Source organism: Triturus cristatus, chromosome 11, assembly GCF_964204655.1.
Source record: "Triturus cristatus chromosome 11, aTriCri1.1, whole genome shotgun sequence".
In the NCBI taxonomy this organism is placed as follows: Eukaryota; Metazoa; Chordata; class Amphibia; order Caudata; family Salamandridae; genus Triturus; species Triturus cristatus.
In genome coordinates this window covers 1,119,191,740-1,119,219,251 of record NC_140594.1, presented here as the reverse complement: position 1 = coordinate 1,119,219,251, position 27,512 = coordinate 1,119,191,740, and the positions used below count along the sequence as shown (strand labels likewise).

Genomic DNA, 27,512 nt, shown 5'->3' with positions numbered 1-27,512 from the left:
CGTACGCTTACGGTAAGCGTACGGTGGCGTGCGCGAGCACGATTCTGATTGGCTCTTAGATCTTAGTAAACATTCGAATCGGCCGAAACCAGGAAGCGGCGGCCGCCATTTTGTGTATTTCACTCTGAAAAAAAAGAGTGAAAACAAGGAAAGGGGGCAATGAGGAGAGTTACAGACCCCCTAACATTTGTAAGGGGGTCAAAGAAGGACAGAAAAGTACAAAGAAAACATTTATTGATTTTTAAAAAAATCACGGGGTACGCGTACGGTAAGCTTACGGTAAGCGTACGGTAGGAAAAAAAAAAAAAAAAATGAAAATCAGATTTAAGTGTTTAGATATTAGGGGGCTCTAAAAAGAGCCGTTGTGTTTATGGAATGATTTTTTAGTGGTACCTACAAGTAAGTACCGATGCAGAGTCTAAGGTTCAAGAGGAAGACTCTGTTCCCTTCATCATTGAAGTGCACACCATCTCCTCTATAAATGTCTTGCATGTCATAACGCAAGTTGTTGTGGTAAATGGCACCCATACCATAGTCACGGAGGAAAGCAGAAACAGATTTGTTGACGTGCTTTCTTGCTTTGTCATCGCACCGCGTGCCCACCGTGCGTGCACGGCACTAACTGCGTAAAGTGGGCGCGCGGTGCGCGAAGCGCACCGCGTGCTCACTGTGCGCGCACGGTGCGCGAAGCGCACCGTGCGCGCACGGAACGAACTGCGTTAAGTGGGCGCGCACGCCACGAATGGCGTAAAGTAACTTAGCATTTAAAAAACCGTACAAATTCACTGAAAAAACCATAGGTTTCACACACGTTATAGTTAGGAATTAGCATTTAAAAAACCTTGCAAATTCACTGAAAAAACCATAGGTTTCACACATGTTATAGTTAGCGGAAATTTTACTGATAAAAAACCAATGAAATTCCCCCGTTATAGTTAGTGCAGGCAACTATAACTCACGCGACCGCAATCTTCTGCTGATGACATATGTGTCTTTATGAAAAAAAAATATTTGTAATATATGTATAGCTAAAAATGTATGGAAGAAGACATGGGCAAATAAGTGTCTAAATGCAGTATTAGCATCAGCAGAGGATTGCGGTCGCGTGAGTTATAGTTGCCTGCACGAATCCTACCCTGAAATTCTCGGGGTGATTCGTCAAGCGGGGGCCGAGAAAAAAGGGGGGTCCCAAAACGCGTTTTCCCCATGCATTTTCCCATAGGACCTTTAGTCGAAGGTACAGCCCGAACGGCTGAACAGAATTTCTTGAAATTTGGCACAGAGGTAGTCCTCAGGTCAGGGAAGTGCCTTTTGCATTTATGGAGTCAATCTGTTCAGTATTTCCTGAGAAAATTGCATTTAAAAGTACATATATATTTATAGGCGCGCACCGTGTGTGCACGATGTGCGCACGGTGCCGTGCGCAAGCGTAATTCTGATTGGTTGTTAGATGTCAGTCAACGTTCGAATCAGTCGAAATCAGGAAGTGTCGGCCGCCATTTTGTCTGTCGCATTGAAAAGGAAAGGTGGAGAACGTGAAAAGGGGGCAGGGTAGACAGTTCCTGACCCCCTTGTCTTTGTCAGGGGGTCACAGAAGGACTCAGAGGAGTGAAAAAAACATTTTATTTTTTTTAAAAAGAATCGCGGGGTGCGCGCACGGTGCGCGCACGGTGAAAAACCCTAAAAAAACCATATAAGAGCGTGAAAAGGGGGCAGGGTAGAGAGTTTCTGACCCCCTAGCCTTTGTCAGGGGGTCCCTGAAGGACCATGAAGGGTGAAAAAAACCATTTTATTTTTTTTACAAAACATCCCGGGGTGCGCGCACGGTGCGGTTTAAAAAAAAATCACACGGTGTGCGCACGGTGAAAAACCATAAAAAAAATAAAACACTTTGGAAACTGTTTATAATTTTATAGATGATATTAACTATGCTGTTCGACTTTATCCAAATTCACAAGAAAAATGGTGAGCCATTCCAAATTACAGGATACAGTCATTCTATAACTATATACATAGGTAGTTTATTGTAAAATAAATATATGAAAAAAAAATATTACATATATAAATTAGCATTTAAAAAACCGTACAAATTCACTAAAAAAACCATAGGTTTCACACACGTTATAGTTAGGAATTAGCATTTAAAAAACCTTGCAAATTCACTTAAAAAACCATAGGTTTCACACACGTTATAGTTAGGAATTAGCATTTAAAAAACCTTGCAAATTCACTTAAAAAACTGTAGGTTTCACACATGTTCTAGTTAGCTGGACATTTCACTCATAAAAAACCAATGAAATTCCAACGTTATAGTTATTTCAGGTAACTATAACTCACGCGACCGCAAGCCACTGCTGATGACGTCAGATATTACATCACTGATGACATCATCCAGTGAATATGTGTCTTTCTGTAAAGTAAATATTTTTTATATATGTATATCTAAAGGTTAGTGGAAGAATAAATGGGCAAATAAGTGTCTAAATACAGTGATGTAATATCTGACGTCATCAGCAGTGGCTTGCGGTCGCGTGAGTTATAGTTACCTGAACTAACTATAACGGTGGAATTTCATTGGTTTTTTATGAGTGAAATGTCCAGCTAACTATAACATGTGTGAAACCTATGGTTTTTTAAGTGAATTTGCAAGGTTGTTTAAATGCTAATTCCTAACTATAACGTGTGTGAAACCTATGGTTTTTTAAGTGAATTTGCAAGGTTTTTTAAATGCTAATTCCTAACCATAACGTGTGTGAAACCTCTGTTTTTTTTAGTGAATTTATATATATATCTATATATAGATATATCTATATATAATAATAATTTTTTTACTTAAACAGGCAGTCACACACCTACTAAATCCTCCATCCAGATACTTATACATCCATTCATTCTTCAGTACAGCTTGGTAGATATATATATAATACATATTTAAATTTGAAAGAAAACCACATTCACTGGATGTCAACAGTGATGTCATCAGTGATGTCATTTGAGATGTCATCAGTGATATCATCAGTGATGTCACTGACCATGTCATGAATGATGTAATATGTGACATCCTCAGCAGTGCATTGCGGGGGTGCTAGTTATAGTTAGCTGAACTAACTATAAAGGTGGAGTTTTTATCGTTTTGTATGAGTGAAATGTAAAACTAACTATAACGTCCCTGAAACCTATGTTTTTTTCAGTGAATTTCTAAGGTTTTTTAAATGTTAATTTCTATCTATAACATGCCTGAAACCTATGGTTTTTTCAGTGAACTTCAATGTTTTTTTTAATGCTGACTTCTAATTATAATGTTCATTTAACTTATAGTTTTTTTCCGACATCTAAGAAGGACACAATACCCACTGCCACACCCCTCAGGACCTCCCCACCGGACCATCCCTCTCCCTACTACCACCAAGGCAGTGCAGAACAGGACAGCGAACCCTCCAAAAACGGCATGGTCCCTCAGCCATATAATAGCTCAATGTTGGGAAATGTGGCAATCGTTTTTTCAGTAAATTTGAATGTTTTTTTAAAATACTAATTTCTAACTATGTTCCTGAGACTGTGAATTTCAAAGGTTATTTAAATACTAATTTCTAATTAGAATGTTCAGTAATTTTGAAAACAAATGTGATATTTTGTAACTTTAACATCCTAAAAGTAGTTTTTGTAATTTTTTTATTTGTTATTTAAACTATATAATGTCTTCTTGTTTTTTAAATATTAAACAACTACATACAGTCTGAAAGGGAGCCCTGCCCAGAGCCACATCTGAAGGCCAACACGTCATAGACCTACTTATCAAGCAGCTCTGACACCCAAGAACGCCACAACACCCACCACCACCCCCAGGACCCCACCCCCTCTACCACCGTGGCAGCACAGAACAAGACAGCGAACTTTCCGAAAACGGCATGGCCCCTCAGCCACACAATAGCTGAATATTGGGACAGGTGTGAACAAACTATATGTGAAGGAAGCAATTCACCCATGAATAATAATGCACACAATGCAAAGTGTAGCGGTGATGTGCTGGACACATCCCAGTATGCAGAACACACACCTCTCCATCTGTACAAATACCACTGGTGCTTGTAGTGTTGTGGACAGTGGACCCAACCATGTTACGTCAAACACTAGGGAAGATCTCAGTCATGTAGCTGTGTTGTCCCCCTTGTAAGCATAAGCGTAACTGGAGTGGGCTGCTCCGACGTACGCCACTTCAGCGTAGGAGTGTGAATAAATAGGCCGGGGCTCTGGGCGTGGTTCACTTGTGAACTGTGAAGACCAACGACTGTGCCAGAGCGGCGGGCCTCACCCTGCCACGAGGCTGCCGCCATGACCGCGGGTCTCCTCGACACAGGCCCCCTGCAAACCCAGCGGCACAGCACCACAGACTTATGTCTGTACAGACTACTGCCTTCGATCTACACTGCGGACAGCAGGCATCACAATTCACATGGAGTAGCGATTGCAGATGATGCAGTCCAGTACACAAGATACATTGCTCCCAGTGCGGCCCTCTCGGACCAAGCATCATCGCAGGGTGCACACACGCTGAGTGCTTCAGGTTCCACTAACTCAGTGCACCACAAGTCAACACCACGTGCCCTTATTGAGGCAGAATTCAATAGACAAAAGACATTGGTCTGAGTGTGGCCCCCCCGGAGCACGCATCATCGCAGGGTACCTACACGCTGAGGGCTAAAGGTACTACTAACTCAGTGCACCATAAGTCATCACAAGGAAGAGTGAACAGTTTTATGTCAACAGTGAGGCATACTATCACTTGAAAATCTAATAGAGGCAGAATCCAATAGTCAAAAGACATTGGTCCGAATGCGCCCCCCCGGACCACGCATCATTGCACGGTACGTACACGCCCAGCGCCAAAGGTACTTCTAACTCACTGCACCACAAGTCATCACCACGTGGCCTTATTGAGGCAGAATTCAATGCAAGCCGCAACATATGGTGCCACTAACCCTGTTCAACACAAGCCGCGACTCGTGGTGCCACTAACCCGTTCAACACAAGGCGCGACATGTGGTGCCACTTACCCTGTTCAACACAAGCCGATCCCAAAGTGTGGAACTGTGTCCTGAGTCCTGAATGGCAGTGACCCCAAATCCATGGCAGCGACCACAGCACCAGACTTCCCTTGATAAGTTAGGCATATCTACATATGCAAGGCCGGTGACACGTGGTGCCACTAACCCTGTACAACACAAGGCGCGACACGTGGTGCCACTAACCCTGTTCAACACAAGCCGATCCCACATGTGGAACTGTGTCCTGAGTCCTGAATGGCAGTGAACCCAACTTCGTGGCAGCGATCACAGCACCAGACTCCCTTCGATTAGTGACGCGTATTTGCATATGGAAGGCCGGCGACACATGGTGCCACTGAACCTAAACTACGCAGGCCGGTGGGGCCACCAACCTATGCACATGGCTGTGGGCCCTTGCTCACCGCTACCTCTGGCCTACACTGCAGTGAGCAGGGCTCACAATTCAGATACAGTCACAATTGCAGATGACGCAGTAGGCAAGAGACATTGCTCCCAGTGCGGCCCATCCGCACCAAGCAGCATCACAGGCTCATACACTTCAACAGTGTATTCGTACATATTTCATCTTTTCATGAAACGCCTACACTGCGGTCAGTAGGGCTCACAATTAAAATTAAATCTTGATTCATTAATTACAGAGTCCACTAGGCAAGTAACTATCACAGGCCGAAAACCCACATAATATCCTTTTAGTATCCTTGCTTCAAGAACTTTTTTTATATCAGTTATAGCTTTAGTACATTCACCAAATTAATCTTCAAGTGCAAACAAATACTCAATAACACTCTACACTGCGGGCAGCAGAGCTCGCAATTCGAATTTTGGACACGTGGTGCCACTAACCCTGTTCAACACAAGCCGCGACACGTGGTGCCACTAACCCTGATCAACACAAGCCGATCCCACATGTGGAACTGTGTCCTGAGTCCTGAATAACAGTGACCCCAACTTCGTGGCAGCGATCACAGCACCAGACTCCCTTTGATCAGTCAGCCATATTTCCATATGCAAGGCCGGCGACACGTGGTGCCACTAACCCTGTACAACACAAGGCGTGACACGTGGTGCCACTAACCCTGTTCAATACAAGCCAATCCCACATGTGGAACTGTGTCCTGAGTCCTGAATGGAAGTGACCCCAACTACGTGGCAGCGACCACAGCACCAAACTCCCTTCAGTTTTATTTGTTGTTGTTTTGTTTAAATAAAATGTTTGATATGTAAATCTGTACATGACTAAGAATCTTGTTTGTCCAACTACAGACGGACAATTCTGGGCCCAAGAAGGTTGTAGGGGGTACGTGGTAATGTGCGTTACCTGCTGATGTGGGGAGAGGCAGCGTGAAAGGGGTATCTCTCACAGAAAGAACTCCGGTATGTTTTCAGAAATGCCTCGGACAGATGCCAGCTGACGGACTGAATCACAAATTGGCTTTTCAATGCTTATGTAGTGTGACTTATGAACAGTTCGCACCCAGGCTCGCAGAGGGACAACTGCGGCCCATCCACTCGACTCACAGACGCAGTACTACGAGCCGTCCGCTCCCAAACGAACAGCAGCGTAGTAGCTCGCAGAGGTACAGGCAAAGCAGTGTACTAGCTCACAAAGGTAGAGAGCTGCAAGCTGACGGACTTGCTTCTAACGGCATAGCTGCAAAGTGGTGATGTTGGGCAGAGGGAACGTGAAAGGGTTGTCTCGCACAGACAGAGCTCCGGTATATTAAATTGCCCCCGGGACCTTTCTTTTATATTTTCACTCGATGCAAGAAAGCGAGCTTTCTGGACCAAGACCTTTCTCCCTACCAAATTTGGAGTAATTCCGTTCAGCAGTTTGACCTGTAGCCTTGTCTAAAGTTTCCTATGGAAAATCCATTGAGAAAACACGTTGTCACCCCCCCACATAGCTACCTGTCGCAGGCGTACTCGCTGTTGGTGTGCAGGTCAGTGGTCTAGTTGTCAACATGTCATGGCCACTCCCTGAGGGCAGGTTTGCACACACACCACGCCCATCTGGCACATGCGTCACAGGCCATGTGACCACGCAAATATAATGCATCGACAACGTCACATCCTTTATTACCGGTGGTGACTGGATGGCGGACGCTCCACGGGTCTCAATCATAAAGAGTCCATGAAAGTTGCGCAGAGGGTTAGTTGCACCCTGAGCTGTATGGCCGTCAGGGGCTTACTACCACATGGTGCGGACTTGACTTGCATAGGGTTAGTGCCACCCAAAGCTGATGTGGCCATCAACGGCCTACTACCACGTGACGCGAACTTGAGTTGCACAGGGTTAGTGCCACCCGAAGCTGATGTGGCCGCCAGGGGCCTACCACCACGTGGCGTGGACTTGAGTTGCACAAGGTTAGTCGCACCCTAAGTTTTATGGCCGTCAGCAGCCTACCACCATGTGGCGCTGCCTTTCATTGCATAGGGTTAGCGGCACCAAAAGCTGATGTGGTCTCCGCCATTGATGACTCAGGACTCAGCGACATGTGTAGGATCTGCTGGGCCGCGGTGCGGGTCCACATAATGTGCACTAAGCCATGGTGGCTGGACCAGGCACTGGAGCTTTCATGGGACGTGGTGTGCCCACTGGTAGACACTCCGGTGGCAGCAGGTAATTATTTGGTCATGGATGAACAGGGGTGGCAGTGTCTCTCTCTCTCTCTCTCTCTCTCTCTCTCTCTCACTTCCCTCTCTTCACTCTCTCTCTCACTCTCTTCCTTCCTTTCATTCTATCTCTCTCACTCTCTCTCCCTTCTCCCTTTCTCACTCCCTTTCTTTCCTTCCCTCTCTTTTTCGCTCTGGATTTTTATTCCTTCTCTCTTTCTCTGTGACTCCTTTGATATGCGCATTACACACATCCTTATTTTGTGCTTTATTTTCCAGGCTGTGTCGTCGACATTGATGGACCCAACAGGAGTCTTCCGCCTTGTTGTTTTGTGTTGAGTTTGTTAAATGTAGTATATCCTCTATATATACGTAAATGGAAAAATAAAGTTTGAAAAAGAAAAAAAAAATCAGTAAAGTTTTTGGTTGTTACTTAAGTGCTGTATGACTCTTTCTCGTTCTTATTACTGTTATTTGGTGGTGTTCACCATGGTGTTAAATATTGGGGCAGTTATCGCGGGAATACGTGTGATGTCTGCAGTTTTCACCAGCTTCTGAATAGTGTGTTAGATTTATCTCAAGTTTAGTTGCATTCAAGTGCTGATAATGAGATGCAGAGCAGGCATTCCAGTGCAAAAACACACGAAGTGCACCTTTGCGATTTAATCTAAATACTAAAATCCTGTATTGAATTGCACTGTGGTAGTGGTGGGTGCATTTACAGTGTACACACAAAATCAATGAATAAATCTCATGGTATTTATATTGATTGGGAATCATGGGTCAGGTGCTGGATCTTGACGAGATACACTGCCCAGTTCGTTTATTTTTCTGTACACGAAAAAACCACATCGCAACTTTCACAACGAAAGGCAAAAACTGCGATGCGAAACAAATTTCGGCAATAAGCCGCGTTAGCACCAGGGATTTTACCACACCAGAACACCCATAGATGCCATAGAGTCAATGAGCATGATAAACGGATACCCATGAGGACTACAACACTCATCGCAACAACCCCAGGACCGGCAACGCCCCCCGAACCCGCATCTGAGCAAGTGTGTTCGTGTGGTCATTGTGTTAGCATGATGGTCACGGACCTTGCAATATCACAGTGTGCTGTCTTCAGCGGATGTTACCATGTCACCTCAGAGTTGGCAGTGAGCCTGGACATGTAGCTATGCACGCATCCTCCTGCATGCACAAGCAGCGTGTGCTGGTCCGGCGTACACAGGTCAGCGCAAGGGTGTGCCTATCCGGCAAGGGGAACGGGGTGTCTCGGACATATCCGTGTGCAAGAAGTGCGGTAAGTGTGTCTCTGTGTTCAGGTGTGGCCACCACAAGGGTAGCAGCAGTCGATGTTGTAAAGTGGCATGCACCACCTCCAAACGGCAGTGTCACAGTGTAATTGTAATGACGCAGGACATGCGCAAATAGGCATTACAATGGTGTGTCGTAGGAGTGCACAGGATACAACAGCGCAGGGCACAAAAGTGTGGGGCTTGTGGGAGGGAGGAGCAGCTGTTTGGCAACGTAACACACAGTGAATCCGCCCATGTGCCACGTGCTGGGCATCTCATCCATGATGACCAGGGTTGCAGACATACCACAACACTCATGACCGGCTTTTGTACACATCCTGTATGAATGCAGCTGGAGAAGTTACTGTAGGGATGAAAGGTTCTTTGTCTGAGCTATATTGCGCTAACACATCTGCTGCTCCAAAAAGGAACTTGCAAGTGGCCAACCCCCCTGACACATACGATAATATTTGCATCTGTCTCCCACACTACGCACTTCCCGATTTGAGAACAACAAGTACACATCCCACACTCCAAAGTCCTTCGTCATAGTTAGTGTGCTTGAAATGGCCTTCACACGTATTCCCACCACAACCCTGCCCTGCACCCATTGCACACAGACCCGGCTCATTGCACCAAGCTGTGCCATTTCATCCACAAGACTGGCACATGGCAAGCCAGTGCAGCTACAAGCAGAGCCACTGACGCAATGGCAGGGCATCCCGAAACACATGGTCGACTCCATTTACGTCCACCTATACCTTGCACATCTACTGCATGTGCTGCAGATCACTTACCAGCTGAGCTTCCGCATTGTGGACATCACCAGCATTCAACCTGTATTGCAATGTCGCACGTGCCTATCCGAGTCGTGCATGGACGTGTGCCTCTCTAAAGTGTGGGTAGCTGACATGGATTACAACGGGTGTGTGTGCCCCCTGTTGGCCCACGACCAGGAGTGTCATGGTGATGCCAGTTTATGGCATACATGGATGTTTTGCATGCATGTTGGGAACTGGGCCTGGGAGATCGCACGTGTCGTAGTATGCAGTGAGCAAATTGACCCACTTCCCGATTTTGCTTTGGTGCACATTGGGTACAGTGGTTGGAGTCAGCACATCAGTCCCGGTCAGCTGATGCATTACGTCAACAACGTGTCAAATATTGTGGCCAACCATCACTCATTAGAGATAGTGGCTTACGCAGCTGCACTCGCGTTCATGGACGACAAGGTACCCGCAAGGTACCTGCAACCACAACTCGATGTGCCACATTGCACTTGTCCCACCACATCATTGCACGTGGTGTGTCTGCTCACATGTCCCAAGACGACAGTGGACATGGCTGCATTGGCGTGTCCAAGGCGTGGACAACCAACGCTGCTTGACACTGACGTGTGTTGATGATGGACTATCTCGAGGTGAACATGTACGTTTTCCTTCGTTCCTTATTCAGGCATTCTGCTGCATTTGTCTGCATATCGTGGCACTACTCTTGGCCGTACTGACACGCACTTTTTAAAATAAAGTTTCCACATTTTCACTTGTCTCCAAATGTGTTGTATGCCAATGTGTGTTTCACGAACTGTCTAGCTGCCTGCCATACATGAATTACTACCCCATCCAGACTGTGGGTTTGTACTTATGCGTGCTCATGTGCCTGTTTCGTACTGATGCTTTTGGACGTTTATATGCCACAGGCGAGTGCATTTGTGTCCTGTGTTCGATTGTGCAACAGTCTGTGTTTGGACAACATTGTGTTGGATGATGGTGTGCTCTGCTTCCAATGTGTGTGTGCTGCATTGTGTGTGAGATGTCCCTTCATGTGAGGTTTTGTTCACCCTTCTCCCTTTCAGGCAGTGTGGATTTCACTTCTGTGCTTGTTCAGTGGTGTGATGTTGGCGGGTTGTGTGACTTGTGCTCCTTGTTTGTGTGTTTCATTTTGGCCATGGTTTGTCTGTAGTTGTGCTGTACTTAATTGTGCATGTATGCCATTGTGCGCTTCTACCCTCGTCCCCCCACTCCCTGCTTGTTCCTCTTCCTGGTGCTGTTGTGTCTGTAATTTTGTTACTCCGCACATAAATACATGTAAAGAACAAATTAGAATAGTTCCTTGGTTCTTTTAGATTGCAAAACTTCTCTCTATTGGTTATTTTTGAATTTTCCATATAAACAGTTTTTTTAATATTCAAGGACACATAGAAGTAAGAAGTGCAACGTATTCTATCAACACACTTTCTAGAACATTCTACAACACATGCAGGTTAATAGTTCATAATTTTTTTTAAACCTAACGATATTTTTTTACAACATTTCCTCGAACATTTAACGGCACGTGCAGGTTAAAAGTTCACGATTGTTTTAAGTTTGAACAGTGCCTTCCAAATGCAAGTAGCAGGTGTGGATGAGTTGACCAAATTTCATCCTATGATATGTACTCCACGTTTAAACTGCTTTTTCTTACCCTATAACAAAGATGCTTTTCCACAAAACAAATGTGCACCCTACTTTTAAAAAAACAATGCTTTTCATCTCCCAATCAGTTATCGTTTTGAATGAGAAACAAAAGTAGTTCCCCACCTTTAAACATATCTCTTATTCTACGAACGGACTGCATGAGCTACAGACATCTATCCATACTTCCCAGCCATACCTTCAAAATGCTAGTGTGGATCGTAGGACATAGCTATGTTTTTTGGTGCAAGAGGTATGCAGAACAGAGACGTATTGATTTAGCCCTAGGTTTACAAAATATGGACATTAAATGGTTTGGACAGAGAGGATTGAAGTGGTACCAATTGTTGACTTTGGTTAAAACCTGTTTGCATCTCCAACACCCTGACCTCATGATTGTGCACTGTGGTGGAAACGACCTAGGCACATTGACCGGTGTAGGTTTGGAAATGCTAATGAAAGTCAACTTTCAACAATTGATGTTGCTTTTGCATCAAACTGTCTTTCTATATTCCAATACATGCCAAAGACAGAAGTGGAAATGGTCAAACCAATTTTGTCCTCAGATTGAAAAATCTAGGGAGAATGTCAACAAAGCTGTGTCTGCATACCTCAGGAACCATAGAATGGGGTTGATCTACAACAACAACATACGTTTGGTATGGCTGATATCTACAGAAGTGATGGAATACACTTCACAGATCAGGGAAATCGAGTGTTTTCTGAATAACCTGAAGCTGTGCATCCGCACTTATATGTAGCTCCAAATAATAAACACAAGAGCTCTTTTTAGAGCCGCCTTATATTCCCAATATCGGTTCGCAGAGTGACAGCTGCGATCCAACTAGCACAGGGAGACCTGTGGGCCGTTGGGCAGGCTCACAGAGGGAGAGCTGCGGCCCGTCGGCTCGCGCAGGGAGAGCTACAGGCCGTCGGCTCGCAAACGCGCACCAGCGTGCTGGCTCGCAGAGGGAGAGCTCGGATCTAACTCGCAAAGGGACACCAATGGGCCAGCGGCCCTGTTAGCAGCGACACACCTATCACCTAACGGACTGGCTTGCACTTGTACAGCTAGGGACACGATGGCTCGCAGACCTGAGAACCGACGGACTGGTACTGTTTTATGCTTTAGGGTAGCACAGTGGTGTTTGTGTGCTGTAGGGTGTTCGTGCTGGAGGTAGCGTTTTAGGGTTTAAGGTAGTGCAATGGTGTTTGGGTAGAATAAGAATCGAGTTGCTAGTGTTTTAGAGTTTACGACAATGCAGTAATGTTTGGGTAGTGTGAGGGATCATGCTGGGAGTACTGTTTGGGGGTTTAGGGTAGTGCAGTGGTGTTTGTGTAGTGTAGGGGGTCATGCTGAGAGTAGTGTTTTAGGGTTTACGGCAGTACAGTGGTGTTTGGGTAGTGTAGGAGGTCATGCTGGGAGTAGTGTTTTATTGGTTTACGGCAGTGCAGTGGTGTTTGTGTAGTGTGGGAAGTCATGCAGCAAGTACTATTTTAGGATTTAGAGTAGTGTAGTGCTGTTTGTGTACTGTTTGGGGGTTCATGCTGGGGGTAGCGTTTTAGGGTTTAAGGTAGTGCAGTGGTGTTTTGGTAGTGTAAGAATCATGCTGGAGGTAGTGTTTTAGAGTTTACGAAAATGCAGTGGTGTTTGGGTAGTGTAAGAGGTCATGCTGGGAGTAGTGTTTTAGGGTTTAGGGTTGTGCAGTGGTGTTTGTGTAGTGTAGGGCTCGTCCTCGGAGTAGTGTTTTAGTGTTTACAGTACTGCAGTGGTGCTTGTGTACTGTAGGGGATCGTGCTGGGGTAGTCTTTTAGGGTTTAGGGTAGAACAGTGGTGTTTGGGTAGTGTAGGGTTCGTGCTGGGGGTAGTGTTTTAGAGGTTAGGGTAGTGCAGTGGTGTTTGTGTAGTGTAGGGGGTCATATGGGAGTAGTGTTTTAGGGTTTAGGGTAGTCTAGTGGTGTTTGGGTAGAGTAGGGGGTCGTGCTGGGGATGGTGTTTTAGGATTTAGGGTACTGCAGTGATGTTTGCGTAGTGTAGGGGGTCCTGCTAGGGGTAGTGTTTTAGGGTTTACGACAATGCAGTGGTGTTTGGGTAGTGTAGGGGGTTGTGTTGGGGGTAGTATTTTAGGGTTTAGGGTAGTGCAGTGGTGTTTGGGTAGTCTTTGTGTAGTGTACGGGATCGTACCAACAGACTGACTCACAGAGCTCCGAGCCGACGGACGGATTTCTAAAGGCATAGCCGCGACCTGGTGATTTGAAGATAGGCAGCGTGAAAGGCATATCTCACACAGACACAGATGCTAGTGTTGCCTCGCAGTGGTAAAACTACAAACCCAACGGCTTCTACACGGAGAGATGGGAGCTGACGGAGTAAATCACAAAATGGCTGCCAACACTTCCTGGTTTCAACCATTCACAGCCAATAAGCCACAAGCTGGTGCTTGTAACCCCTCAGCCAATCACATGTCAGAATTCTCAGATATCGATATCTGTAAAATTTGATATTTCTCAAAACCTACTGAACGGATTTACACCATTTAAACAAAAGTGTGCTTTCTGGACCGTCACCTTTCTCCCTGCCAAATTTGGCATAATTCCGTTTAGCAGTTTCACCTGTAGTCTTCTGTAAAGTTTCGTATGGAAATTACATGTAGAAAACACGTTTTAGGACCCTCTTTTTTCTCAGCCCCTCCTACACCCATTCACCCCCAAACTTTCAATATAAGAGCTAATCAAAAAAAAAGAAACTTTTTGGATAATTTCTTAAAGATTCATCAAACGGAGCCAAAGTTACAAGTACATAGAAGGCTCCAGAAGGGGGGCCGTGCAACCCTCCTTCCAACATGAGTGAAGCCCCGGGGCTGCGCGGATCCCAGCACACCCCCGCAACCCCTGCTATTCTTTTTTAAGAAATACCCCCGGAACCTAGCCCACCCAAGGGCCTCATTAACATAAAACGCGAGAACCCGCGACCCCAATGCGAATATTTTGCCGATTATTTTAATGATTTTTTGGGCCCTAGGGGTCCTTCTGGGACCCCTTCAGCAGGCCTAGGGGGTCAGGGTTTTTCTACCCTGCCCCTTCTCTTGTTTTTTACCTTTGTTTCTCTGTTTTTGGGTGACTCACTTCTACCAAGCCACAAGATGGCTGCCAACACTTCCTGGTTTGGACTACTAGCAGCCAATCACAGTGAAGCTCACACACGCGTCTTAGGCTCTGCCCAGATATCGAAACTTTTACTTTTCTAATTTCTCAGCAACTACTTAACAGATTTTCACCATTTTTAAAAAGGTCGCTTTCTGACCCAAGCACTACCTTTTTGCCAAATGTGGGGTAATTCTGTTCAGCAGTTTTGGCTGTAGCCTTGCACAAAGTTTCCTATGCGAAATAGATTTTTGTTTGAATTTCTCAAAAACTACTGAACGGATTTACACCATTTAAAAAAAAGGTCGCTTTCTGAACCAAGCTCTACCTTATTGCCAAATTTGGGGAAATTCCGTTCAGCAGTTCGAGCTGTAGCTCGTCACACAATTTCCTATGGAAATTAACATGGAGAAAACTAGTTTTGGGACCCCCCCCTTTTTTCTCAGCCCCGCTTGACGAATCACCCCCAAACTTTCACATTAAGAGCTGACCTGGATAGACTTTTTTTCTGGAGAATTTCAGGAAGATTCATCAAACGACGCCAAAATTATTAGTAAATCAAAAAATGCTTTTCCTATGGAAACTAGGTTATAACTATAACTACCTACTGGCAACCGCCAGTAGGTAAATATATATAAATATATATATATATATATATATATATGTATATATATATATATATACATATATATATATATATATATATATATATATATATATATATATATATATATATATATATCTAAGTAAACAATCCTGCTCCAAAACGAAGAGGCACGTACTCAAGGTATGTAGATATAAGACTTCTTTATTGTTAGTTCAGGTCTCCCACAGCCCCTGCATAAAAAGAGACGCGTTGCGCCTGCCCAGCAGGCTTTGTCAATCTAATTGGCGCCATAAAAGTTTTTGAAATATATAGCCCTCCTCCCTCCATCAGGCTTGCAATGGTCATAGAGAGCAGACTGTGTGATCGGAAATGTGGCTAGTAAAACATACTGATTTTAACAAGTGCACAAAAGCAAAATGTAAATGATTTCATTGACAAATATGAAAACTACATCCAGTGCAAATGTGCAAGTAATGTCAACTGTTAGGCTTAATTCAATTCCTTATGTATACACAGCGCATGTATAATTATGTCTCATAGGTCTGAGTTTAAGCAAGTCATAATGACGTGCCGAGGTGCTTTATGGAAATTTAAAAGAATGGCGTGAATGCTCTCAAAATCGTCTGCCGATTAATTGCAGAAAAAAGACTGCAAAGATTAAAACTGCTTCAAATGCAGAAGATGCTACAACAAGACAATGCATGTTTGAATTATCCCTCATTTCCTCGTGACCAAACAGCACAGAAACTACCCGGTCAGGTAAATAAAAGTATTGTTTTGAACGGAACTGGATTTCACTGTGTTTTTAAATGCATGCAAAAGCGGACACACGGAGTAAAAGCATGCAGGGTTGGTAACAAGTCCACGGGGCTCTGATTGCATATGCTATGAATAATTACGACAAAATGCCGGCCTCTGGGTGGTAGCTACTCTTCTCAGCGGGACTACGTGCCCCATAATCCCTTTAGGCAGCTTCGATGTCCACAAAGAAAAAATAGTCAGTGTCATTCCGAAAGTGCAAACATTATATGAGATGACAATGTTCTTAACCGAGTGATTATTGCACAAAGGAATGAAAGCTCAAATTTCAAATAAGTACACTGGAAACATCGCAAATGTCACTTTTGGTTAGGCAGCACATGATCTGTCTTTGCTATCGACATACACACGGGGTTGGAGGAGACCGATGGAAATAAATGAGATATGTCCAACACACCTCACCGCTTATGCACTCACAGCCACAGTGCCCAGTCACCAAAGAGCGTCAGTATTCTGGACAAGGCACTTCTTGCAGCAGAGAACAGACACACGTGCTGACAGTCACAAAGACCCCCCCGCTCGGCAATCCAGACTCTCCACAGCTGTCGTCCCTGTTCCTCTTCCCGGCGGACTCTCTAGGGACTCTACCGCATAGCACTCCCATGCTCCTCCAGCAAATTGCAGTCGAAAGTAGAGCCCAAATCGACTGGTGGTACGTGTACAGCGCCGACCGCTGACGCTGAATTTTATTAAAGTAAACAATCCTGCTCCAAAACGAAGAGGCACGTACTCAAGGTATGTAGATATAAGACTTCTTTATTGTTAGTTCAGGTCTCCCACAGCCCCTGCATAAAAAGGGACGCGTTTCGCCTGCCCAGCAGGCTTTGTCAATCTAATTGGCGCCATAAAAGTTTTTGAAATATATAGCCCTCCTCCCTCCATCAGGCTTGCAATGGTCATAGAGAGCAGACTGTGTGATCGGAAATGTGGCTAGTTAAACATACTGATTTTGGGTGCACAAAAGCAAAATGTAAATGATTTCATTGACAAATATGAAAACTACATCCAGCGCAAATGTGCAAGTAATGTCAACTGTTAGGCTTAATTCAATTCCTTATGTATACACAGCGCATGTATAATTATGTCTCATAGGTCTGAGTTTAATATATCTATATATATATATATATATATATATATATATATATATATATATATATATATATATATATATATATATCCGCTCCCAAACATCCAAAAAGGAAACCACTGCACTCCGGAGTAGTTAGAATGTTGATTAATGGACGCTACGGTAGTAGTACTATCGTCAAGCGTGTTTCGGTGCCCAACATGCACCTTGGTCAAGATGCCGACCATGTCCACAATAACATTTTCTATACTTTCTGTGCGTCAATAGGGTACAATAAAGGTAGTAAACACAAAAGGAGGACACTGAATGCAGCAATGGTAATGGAGGCCATATTGAAAGGGAGTAATACTTCATGAGTAACAGTGAATATTCAAAAGTCAAACAATTAGAAGACGGTGGTGATGGATTTGTTGTGATACAAAGTTTCTAACCAGAAAGACAGGTACACCACTAAAAGAAAATAAGTGAGGGAAGGGAGACAGTAAGAACTGGAAGTGCAAGCCTAATTGTCAGGGAAGTATAGCTCGTCCTCAAACTCTGGGGGTTCAACCAGAAGTAGGTAATCATCATCTAACACACCAGTTCCGTCACCTGAGCCGCTGTCCTCATCTTCCTCCCTTGATTCATGTATTGTGTAATTCGGTGGTATAAAGTGCTGATTCATTTTGATCATTGTTAACCTCGCCACGTTTTTAGGTGAGAGACTGGTCCTTCTCACTGTTACAATGGAACCAGCAGCACTGAAAACACGTTCTGAAGAGACACTTGCGACAGGGCAAGCCAGATAGTTTATCGCCAACCTGCTGAGCACTGGCCATTGGGCCCTTTTCCCATACCAATACCTCAATGGGTTTTGATCAATGTACACCTCTGTTGGGTCATCCAGATAGGCCTGAACCATCCGCTCAATGTTCAGTGCTGCAAACCTTTTTCGGGCTCTTTTCTTGTTGCATCAGCACTGGACTAACCAATGCCTTGCTGTAAATACCAATCCTGTAACGATTTTACTGGGCCTGAAGATACAGCTCTTGCTGTTGTAGATAGTGTTGGTGAGTGTTCTGAGCCAAACGCACTGCGCTCAGGCTCCCAAGTTGAACTTGACGCTGGATGCCCTGCTGCAGTACTTGTTGTGGGTTTATCTAGCGGGCTTTTAATTAGCAGCCATTCATTTTCCAACTTACTCGCTGACTCAGCTATCCACATTTTGAACCAGGCAACATCCATTTCTGAAAAAGGAATTAATGTCTTCAGTGCCCATTTTGTCCGTGGATCCAGAATTGTGGCACAAATGTAATGTTTTTGTGACAAAATCTTATTTTGCACCCTTGTATTGTCAGCTAAGCGACGAGCTAAACTCTCCACCAACTCATAGGCTTCTTTTTTTTCCTCTACATCTTTGTATGCTTCTGACACCTCTTTCAGCTGATGCTCTAGCATTTACAACAATGGGATAGCTTGGCCCATAGTACAGTCCTCCTTGCTGACTTCACATGTGAAGACCTCGAAAGGAAGAAGGATCTCAGTTAGGCATTTAACTAGGCACCATTGGTCCATGCCTTTCACAGTAGCATCCCCTCTTCGCATGACATATTCACTGATTGGCCTGTACTGCTCATACAGACGGTCAAGCATGTAATAAGTTGAGTTCCAACGTGCTGCCACCTCCTGGACGAGTGCTTCGACTGGCCTTCTATAGTCACATTGAATGATCCTCAGCTGCTTCCGAGCTTTAAAAGATTGGCTGAATTGAGTGCATATTCTTCTGCAGATGGTCAATAAGTTGCTGACTATGGCTTTTTTTTTTCAGAAAGTCTTGAACAATAATGTTAATGCAGGGCGCCAAACACGGAACCCTGAAATAGGAACCAAGCTCCATGGCCTTAAGTACATTACTGCCATTATCCGTGGAAACAAAACCAATCTTAAGCCCTCTTGGGCGCAGCCATTCAAAAACCTTGCTCTGAAACCCTTCCAATATGTTTACAGCAGTATGAGATTTCTCCATGGTCAACATGGATACAGTTGCATGTTTCCGAGTAGCTTTAAAAATCTCAGCTGCGCCAACAGCACCTTCAGATAGCTTATCTCTAACCCTCACAAATGAGACCCATTGTGCAGTGATGCACATGTAATCAGTGGCTTGGCAACTGGTCCACATGTCTGTTGTTAGGTGGATATTATGAACAGCACTCTGCTGCAAAGCTTGTCCAACCAATTCCAGCACATCATGATGTAGTGCTGGAACAGCAACTCTTGCAAAATAGGACGGGCTGGGAACCTTCCTTTTAGGGCAGATGGTTGACACAAATTCAAGGAAACCCACCCCTTCCACAAATGAAAAAGGGAGAAGGTCCAGCGCTAACATTTTAGCCAGCTTCGCATTGTACAACCATGCCGTTGGGTGGTTGTGTTGGTACTGCCCCTCCAACCTAAGCATGCTGTCAATGGTAGTCTGGATTATTTTCCTTTGTGGGGCAGTTTTCTTCAACCCACTTAGGCTCAACGACGCACTTTGTTTCATAATCATTGCAGTACTACTTGGTCGCCTTGGTGTCTCAGCCTGACTCAGACTCTTACTGTGGTGCCACTGAGATGTTGCTGAGGAGGATATGGGCGGTACTACTACACTACTGGGGACAGGGCTAGAATTGTCTCCCTCTTGTTCACCTTCCACAACGATATCGTTCCCCGATTCTTCATGCCCAACAACAATGGGTTGAGTTTTACTTGTTCTAAGCGAAGTAGGTGAGCCTCCCACACGATAGTGTGGTGTATTTTGAGATGACTTGTTTGGCCTCCGGTACCATAGTTTGTACCAAGCTTACCCCGCCGAACAGCATGACGACAAATTGAGCATATAGCAATGTTCTCCTCCTTACTGCTAACCGAAAAGAAGTCCCAAACTGGGGAGGAGAACTTTCTGGTGCTGCTGGATGTGCCACTTTCAATACCAGATGAACTGGAGGGTGTGCTTGGAATGTGACTCTGAGCAGCTACACTGCGACATCTACCACTACCTACTGAGGTGGTGTTTGAGCTGGATGTAGGTCCCTGCCTTTCCTTTGCAAATGAAAATATGGAAGCTGGAGGTTGTGGTGGTGTTACCTGTGTTGGTGGTATCTGTGCTACATCCCTTGCAGCCATTTTGGATAGGGTAATAATGTTGGTCTCCATATCCTTTGGGCCGGGAGTGATGTCCATGATGATTGGCTCTTCATCATCATCATCTCCCACTTGTACATCTACCTCCATAACTCTAAGGCTTTCTGGAACCTTCCTTTTCACTAGCCTTGTCTTGTGGCGTGCATCACTCTCAGACTGAGCTGGTGGCTTCCAAGTGGCATCAAGATCATCAGAAGCGGGGCTTGAAGAAGAAGATGATGGAATAACCCTCCTTCTCCTTGCTGGGGGTCTGGAAGACAATGGATCTTCTGAACAGTGGCTTGGCCCTCTTTGTCTGCAGGAAGCTCGATTTCCTGAAATGCCCCAACTACTATTGTGGGCTGTTGTTGTGGCGGTTCTTGCGGCTGCTGCGGTTCTTGCAGCTGCTGCGGTTCTTGCGGCTGCTGCTGCTGTTCTTGCAGCTGCGCCTGCTGTTGCTGTTCTTGCGGCTGCGCCTGCTGCTGCAGACTTATCTGCTGAGTTGCCGCATGCGTTGATTGTGTACTACTTTGCGATACTGACATTTCAACATCGCTGCTCGTTAGTCGACTGGCTACCTCTGCGACACTCATGGGCTTGGGCCTAGGTTGGTGGGGTTGGCCCGCTGGTACGGATGTGCTGCTCCCAGGTTGGTTCCCGCCGGACAACGATGCTGCAGGCGTGTGTTTTTTGGTCCCCTAAAAGACATTTGCCGGCACACCAGTCGTGGTTAGTGCCTCTTGCTTTTTCTGTTCCTTCTTCTCACCGGCAACTTTCTTGGTACTGGAGGACCTAGTACCTTTCTTTGGTCCCATTTTCTTCAGAGGTCAGACAGGACGCAGGTGCACAAGTTGCAGAGATGTCTGTGGTCACAGTTGGACGTGATGTGGTCCGCAGCAGGACTTCTGTCTGGCAGTACAATGGATGATGTTGATAGCTACCTCCTCCTGTGTCTTTTTGTGCACCTAAAAGCAAATAAGCCAGGACAAGAACATCAGTGAAATGTTGCATTTGTTGTTGTGGTTCAATTCCTACAAGTACAAACAAAAAAATAGAAGATATAGTGTAGCCATTTGTGAGACTTTGGCAACAAGGGCTATGGTATACTACTTACTGTGTATAGTATACACACACACTACACTCTCAGGAAGGATAGGAAAAAATAAGAACAACCACAAAAATACAAATGTAATGGAAGGGAGCTGCTGCTGGCAAAGGAGAACGATGGAAGCAGTAAGCCAATAGGAAAACCATGCAGGCCCATATTAACTTCCACCAGAAAAGGCCACAAGCCACATGGACACTCACAAGCAACAAGCTGGAGGCCTGGCAATCAATGAACTGCCAATAGACCTATAAAGAAGCCAGGCAAAAGATGCATGCTAAACCACACTGCTGTGCCTTTTTAATGCAATAAAATGCAAAAACGAAACTCCACAGGGCAAAACAACATCTGCAGGGTGCACACCAACACACCAGGCACACACACAACAAAGGCATTTCTTTAACACACCCCCAAAAACAGAAATCCCCCCAAAAACACATTTTCCAACTCAATCCAATGCCATCCATGTCCTACATGATGTTTAAATTCAACAGGACACACAGATAAACACTTGTTTAATGCACTTCTGGCTGCCTGCTCTGAGCCTACTTTATGAAGGCAGGCCCGTGGGCAGACAAGGCCACACAAGCTTGCAGGCCTAGGCTTCAAAATGGCCACCAGCCACATGGCCAAGCCCACCCAACTACAAGAAAGAAAAGACAGACAATGCAGGCCTGTTGCAAAAAACACACTGCCTACCTTCAAAATGGGCGCCAGCCTCATGGCCAGGTCCACAACAAGCAGCCTAGGCCACAAAGGAATACCATGCAGGCCTATATATATGGCAAAACCTGCACACTAATAACTCCCACCAGAAAAGGCCCACAGCCACATGCACACTCGCAAATCACAAGCAACAAGCTGGAGGCCTGGCAATCAATGAACTGCCAAAAGGCTTATAAAGAAGCCAGGCAAACGATGCATGCTAAACCACACTGCTGTGCCTTTTTAATGCAATAAAATGCAAAAACGAAAATCCACAGAGCAAAACAAGGTCTGCAGGGTGCACATCAATACACCAGGCACACACACAACAAAGGCATTTCTTTAACACCCCCCCAAAAACAGAAATCCCCCCCAAAAAACAAATTTTCCAACTCAATCCAATGCCATCCATGCCCTAAATGATGTTTGAAAAACATTCAACACATACCAAAGGAACATTTGCTTCATCATGCACCCACCCATGACTAGCTCTGGGCCTACTGGCTACCCCCAACAATTTAAAAAAAAGAATGATAAGTACCAAAATTGTAGTTGCAGCAACTGCAATGCCCCCAATCAAACAGACACAACACCAACTTACTTGTAAAATATCAAATTCAAGAGTCCTCAGATCCAATGATAATGATGCAGCAGACACAAAGAGTGATCCTTCCAGCTGAAATCCAAAGGCAGAATGAACAGGAGATGGGCAAAGCACTGGGAGGAGCCTGATGGACAGGAACAGGAAGTTGGAGACTCTGTGGCACTCCCACTCTTTCCCCCCCCCAAAAAGTTTTTTTTTTTTAAAAGGACTCCTTGCACAAAAAAGGACAGCCAAATGTCAATCAGAGGAGTTTTTTTTCCATCCAAATCATCATTTAGAGAAGGTTTTATGCAGCTAGAGTTAATATTCTTCTCAAAATCAAAAATTTGCCTTGTTCACGATCACGAGCTTCACCACATTTCCGCCTGATGTCGATGGCGCGTCCAAAATGACGTGTTCGCGATCTCATGGTCTTTTTCGCGATAGAGTTTGACGTGTTTGCGACCTCACGCTCTCTCTCGCGCTGGAAAATGACGTGTTCGCGATCGCAGACTCCCGCGGTGTCTGATGGCGAGGAGAATGACGTGATCGCGATCACGAACTCTCACGGGATAGCGCAACTGGGTATCAACATCTCGTCGCACACGCAAACGGATTGGAAAACTCGTTGCCGAACGCAGGGATCCCGGTAAGGTGATCGCACGCACGAGAATGCATTTTTAAAGCACGAACAAGAAAAATACTTCCGTTTCACGGCGGATTGCGAAAGTTTTTATCATTGTCGAGCTCTCCGCGGAATGCGAAAATGTCAAAATATCGCAATTCCGTGAGCAGAACGGAATTTGACGCCCACCCTTAGTTAGTAGACACTCGGCCAATAGTAGGGCCGGATTGGCGAAATGCATATGAACCCTGTGTTTTTTTTGTTTTTCGAAAATGCCTAAGGCAGTAGCCTCCCATGAATTTAAAGTGGCTCCTAACATGGTATGGTGGCGCACAGACAAGAGGTCAGTGAGTCCTCTCCATGGTATGATCGCACACGGAAAGCAGGACAGTAGCTCCTACCATGTCTAGGATCCAAGGATATGGCATTCGACAAAAAAAAACAGCACTGGCACTGGCCTGTGAAGGCTAACCTCTTTTCAGTAGCCTCATAGGAGCTTTGCAGGAGACTTCAGTGCTGGTGCCATTTCTGTCTTGATTGCCCATGTGATGTTGTCTCCGACCTAAAATCCGATGACTTTATTTTTATAGGACCTGATTGTCTGTATAATCTTATCTTGGTTACTGTTTTGAAAAAAATGATAGGACTGGCAGACACTAAATCAGAAATAAGACAGTCATGTTGACAAATGCACCAGCTCAATTATCACATTTATCTTAAATAAGCAAAGGAAACAGGTAATTCCAGTACATTTATGCATGTCTTAAACTTCACACTGTCTATGAAAGAAATAGGAGACGGAACCCATAATGTGAAAGAAATAGAAGAAGCTGAATTCACATTCTACTCTTGTCCAAACTTCACACTTCTATGAAAGAAATAAAACCATCTGAAAACAGAAATTATGGAAATAGTTAGATAAACAAATGATGGAAACAGAAACATCTTACAGGGAACGGTCATAGTATTTACCACATCCTTGGAATAACTCCAAAACTAAACAGTGTTCTTGTTTGTTTTGTAAAACATAGCAATCATAATGATAGTTAACAATTACAAATGTGTTTTGAATAATCTTGATTATCAGAACATCATGACCAAAACGGAAGAACATGCTAGAAACATGCACTGAATGGAATCACAGCTGATCAGATGCTGCATGTTTAACACAACACATTTTCTCATTGAAATGAAAAACACGTTATTCACAAAATTCCAGTTTTGAGTTGGCCATTGTCAAAATAGATTTTGCTAATTCAGCTGATGGGAAGCGCTTACAGCAAGCCTGATGACTGCTTCCCCTTAAAGACACCATCATTCCTAACTGGAAGTGGAACAGGTTTCTCTCCTTGTGCTTGAGAGCCCTCAGTCTTCTTTTCACAAAGCACTTCTTTCTGAAGAGTTTGCCATGGTTTCATAAACAAGCCCAACTTAAATCAGAATTAAATACAATAGGCCTGTCATCAGCAGGCAGCTACAGTCAGCTATCTGTAGTCAAGCTCTAGAAACAAACCAATTCCATAAGAATATGGGCCTTATTATGAGTTTGGCGCTGCTGGAGCGGGACCGCCTCGTTCCCGCACTGTCAAACCCATGTTTTGACCACCCGCCAGATTAGGAGGTTTCTTCTGTCTAGCGGGTAGTTTTTTGGTGTTCCCTGGGCGGTGCCTATGAAATAGGCACCGCAATGGGAACTTGAAAGGCAGTACCTGGACTGCATGGACTGCTGCAGTCCATACCATGCAGGTACATGCATTCAGGAGGGCACATGTTGTGCCCCCATGTGCATCCACTTGACTTGAGGCAGCAGAGGGCCCTGTAGTGACCCCTCTGTTTCCTCACCACCACACTTTACATGGCAGTCACACCGACCATGAAAAGTGTGACGGTGAGGAAACTCTTAAAATGCTTGGCGGGGTCGCAGCGGCACCACAAAGCATATTGCGGCCTCAATACCACCTCGCCACCACCAGGGATCTCTGATCCCTGGCAGTTGCGGTGGTCCCAGGGCATCCCAAATACCCTGGTCGTAATGCAGTGGTCGGAAGACCACCACTACCCTGCCCCCGTGAGTCTGGCGGTCCGTGAACAGCCAGACTCGTAATAAACCTCTATGAGAGGTGGAATGTGCTTCTCATTACAGGGAACATGGAAACATTGCTGTCCTAATAAATGTAATTATACTTGTTTCTCATTTACACACAAAGTCTCATTGTGTCATAGCAAGGATGCCAGGGCCCTAGTGCAAGCCAAGACAATGAACCCAAAAAACTGCACTTAAGTTGTTAAAAAGAGCCATAATTGGATAGCAGTGGGCCATTCACATCCCTTGCTAGCCATGCCAGCTGCTGCATTGTTTCTTTTGAAAAAAAACATATGTTTATTGCCATTTAAATTAAACAATACCTGAAGGTGAAGAGAGTAGTAAATAGAGCCATCAACGATCTGGGCTGAACAATTCTACAATAATCAAGTAGGATAAAAGGAATGGTCTTCCAATCAAGGTCCCATACACAAATCATGTAATGTCCCAGAGGTTATTATTGCCCAGTCTTCACCACTGTACTCAACAAGATTAAATGTAATAAAAAAATACAGGGAAGACAATAGCTTCTACTGTGTAAGGAACTTAGTGGAAAAAGGGAGAAAAAAAAAGAAATAACCAAACTAGTACAGGGATCCCATGGCGGGGACCAGGGGGTAAAAGGGCAGATAACCAGTTGCTACACTGTCCCTTGTTTGTTTTGTTGTCCCATGACCAAAGTTTCTTATACAAAATACAGGCTAACACTTCTGTTATTTTGTTTTCAGTCTCACGTTGGCATCATCAGACAGGCAAGCAATATTATGTGATGGCGACTTTACCTGAATATCCAAGGCTTGTTGTCACGCAATTATAGTGCAGTACTGCTTTCCATAATTCAGTCCTTTTCTTTACACCAAACTGCATTTGCAATGGCCTAATTGATACTGTAATCCAGTCACTGTTTCTTCTACTTCTTCCGTTAGGAAAAGCGATAGATCCTGCACCCAGTGTTTCCTATTCTGTTTCCGGTGTTATAACTGCCGTGTTGTTTGGGCACCATTTCTCCAGCGACGATAAGGAGTTCCACCAGCTCACTGAAGCATCAGATGTCCTGGCAAAAGTTATGAGCTCTGCTTGGGGGCAGGTAAGTCTCCAACAATCTTATAAATTGAAGAAAGAATTGCATTGTGGGAGGAAATTACACCAATGTCCCATCCCTCTGAATCTAAGTCAGAAGGCGAAGCATGAGTGAAATAGTGAAAACGTGTACAGGAGTCTGCTCAGCCAACCAGATGTCGACGCATCAACCCTGTTGCTTGATAAATCATGAAAAAAGAGGGGAAGAATTGCTTTGTGACAATTTTCAAAAAGATCTAATTTGAGAGGGCCATTCTTTTAACAAATCCCTTATACACCTTCCTTGTAATTTTTTCATTCTCTGAGGAAGCAAACAACTGGCTCGATGTCTCCGCTATTTTGTTGTTCTTGCCCTGAATGTGAATCTTTCTTAGGGACAACAGATCTGATTCTGCTCACTCTACTATCCTTTGGACTAAATTAGGGAGAACCGGTCCTAAATTGTCGGTTCAATTGGGACACTGATATCCTATTGTCTAACTTCACCATCATATTCTTTGGTAGGTTCCTGAACTGAAATTTCTGAAGGGACTTTCAAAATGCTCTGAGCTCCCCCCAGTTTGACAAGAGACTTGTTTAGTGAACTTGCCAAAGACCCTGGGCAGTGTCTGAATCTTGAACTTCTTCCCAACCTCTGCTGCTAGACCCTGTTGTTTTCACTACTGGGAGATGAGGAAAAAGAGAATTTCTCTCCCCGGGTTCAAAGGTTCTAGTCACCAATGAAGCTGCTTTCTCAGAGTCTCTGTCACTGGAATAAGGAGATCAAAATTGTTTGAAAGCCATTATTTAAGAATATGGAAAATCAGAGGCTCTAAATGTTAACGAGATCTAGGAACCATGAGCAAAGAGACCACTTGTAAGAAAACAACACAGAATAAAGCATCCTTAGCTTTCTTATCAGCAGAACAAATATACATAATTTCAACTGTAGAAACAATATAAAGAAACACCTAACCTACCACCTTGTACTCAAAGGAAATATCTTGCTGATCCATGATTCATATTTAGAAAGGGTGACAGTCTCAATCAACTTAACTCCAAACAAAAAGCCTTCAAAGTCTGCACTACCTGTGTTATACCCAAGAGTAACTTCAGTGGAG

At 44.6% G+C, this 27,512-nt stretch overlaps 1 protein-coding gene across 1 annotated transcript in view; it reads left to right on the top strand.

Moving 5' to 3' along the window:
- LOC146786146 (cytochrome P450 2J2-like) overlaps window positions 1–27,512 on the top strand; it is a 281,239-nt gene that overhangs the window by 137,939 nt on the left and 115,788 nt on the right. Inside the window, exon 4 of the mRNA XM_085635650.1 lies at window positions 26,259–26,419. Within this exon, the coding sequence (XP_085491776.1) occupies window positions 26,259–26,419 (161 nt within the window). The remainder of the gene's footprint in view (window positions 1–26,258; window positions 26,420–27,512) is intronic.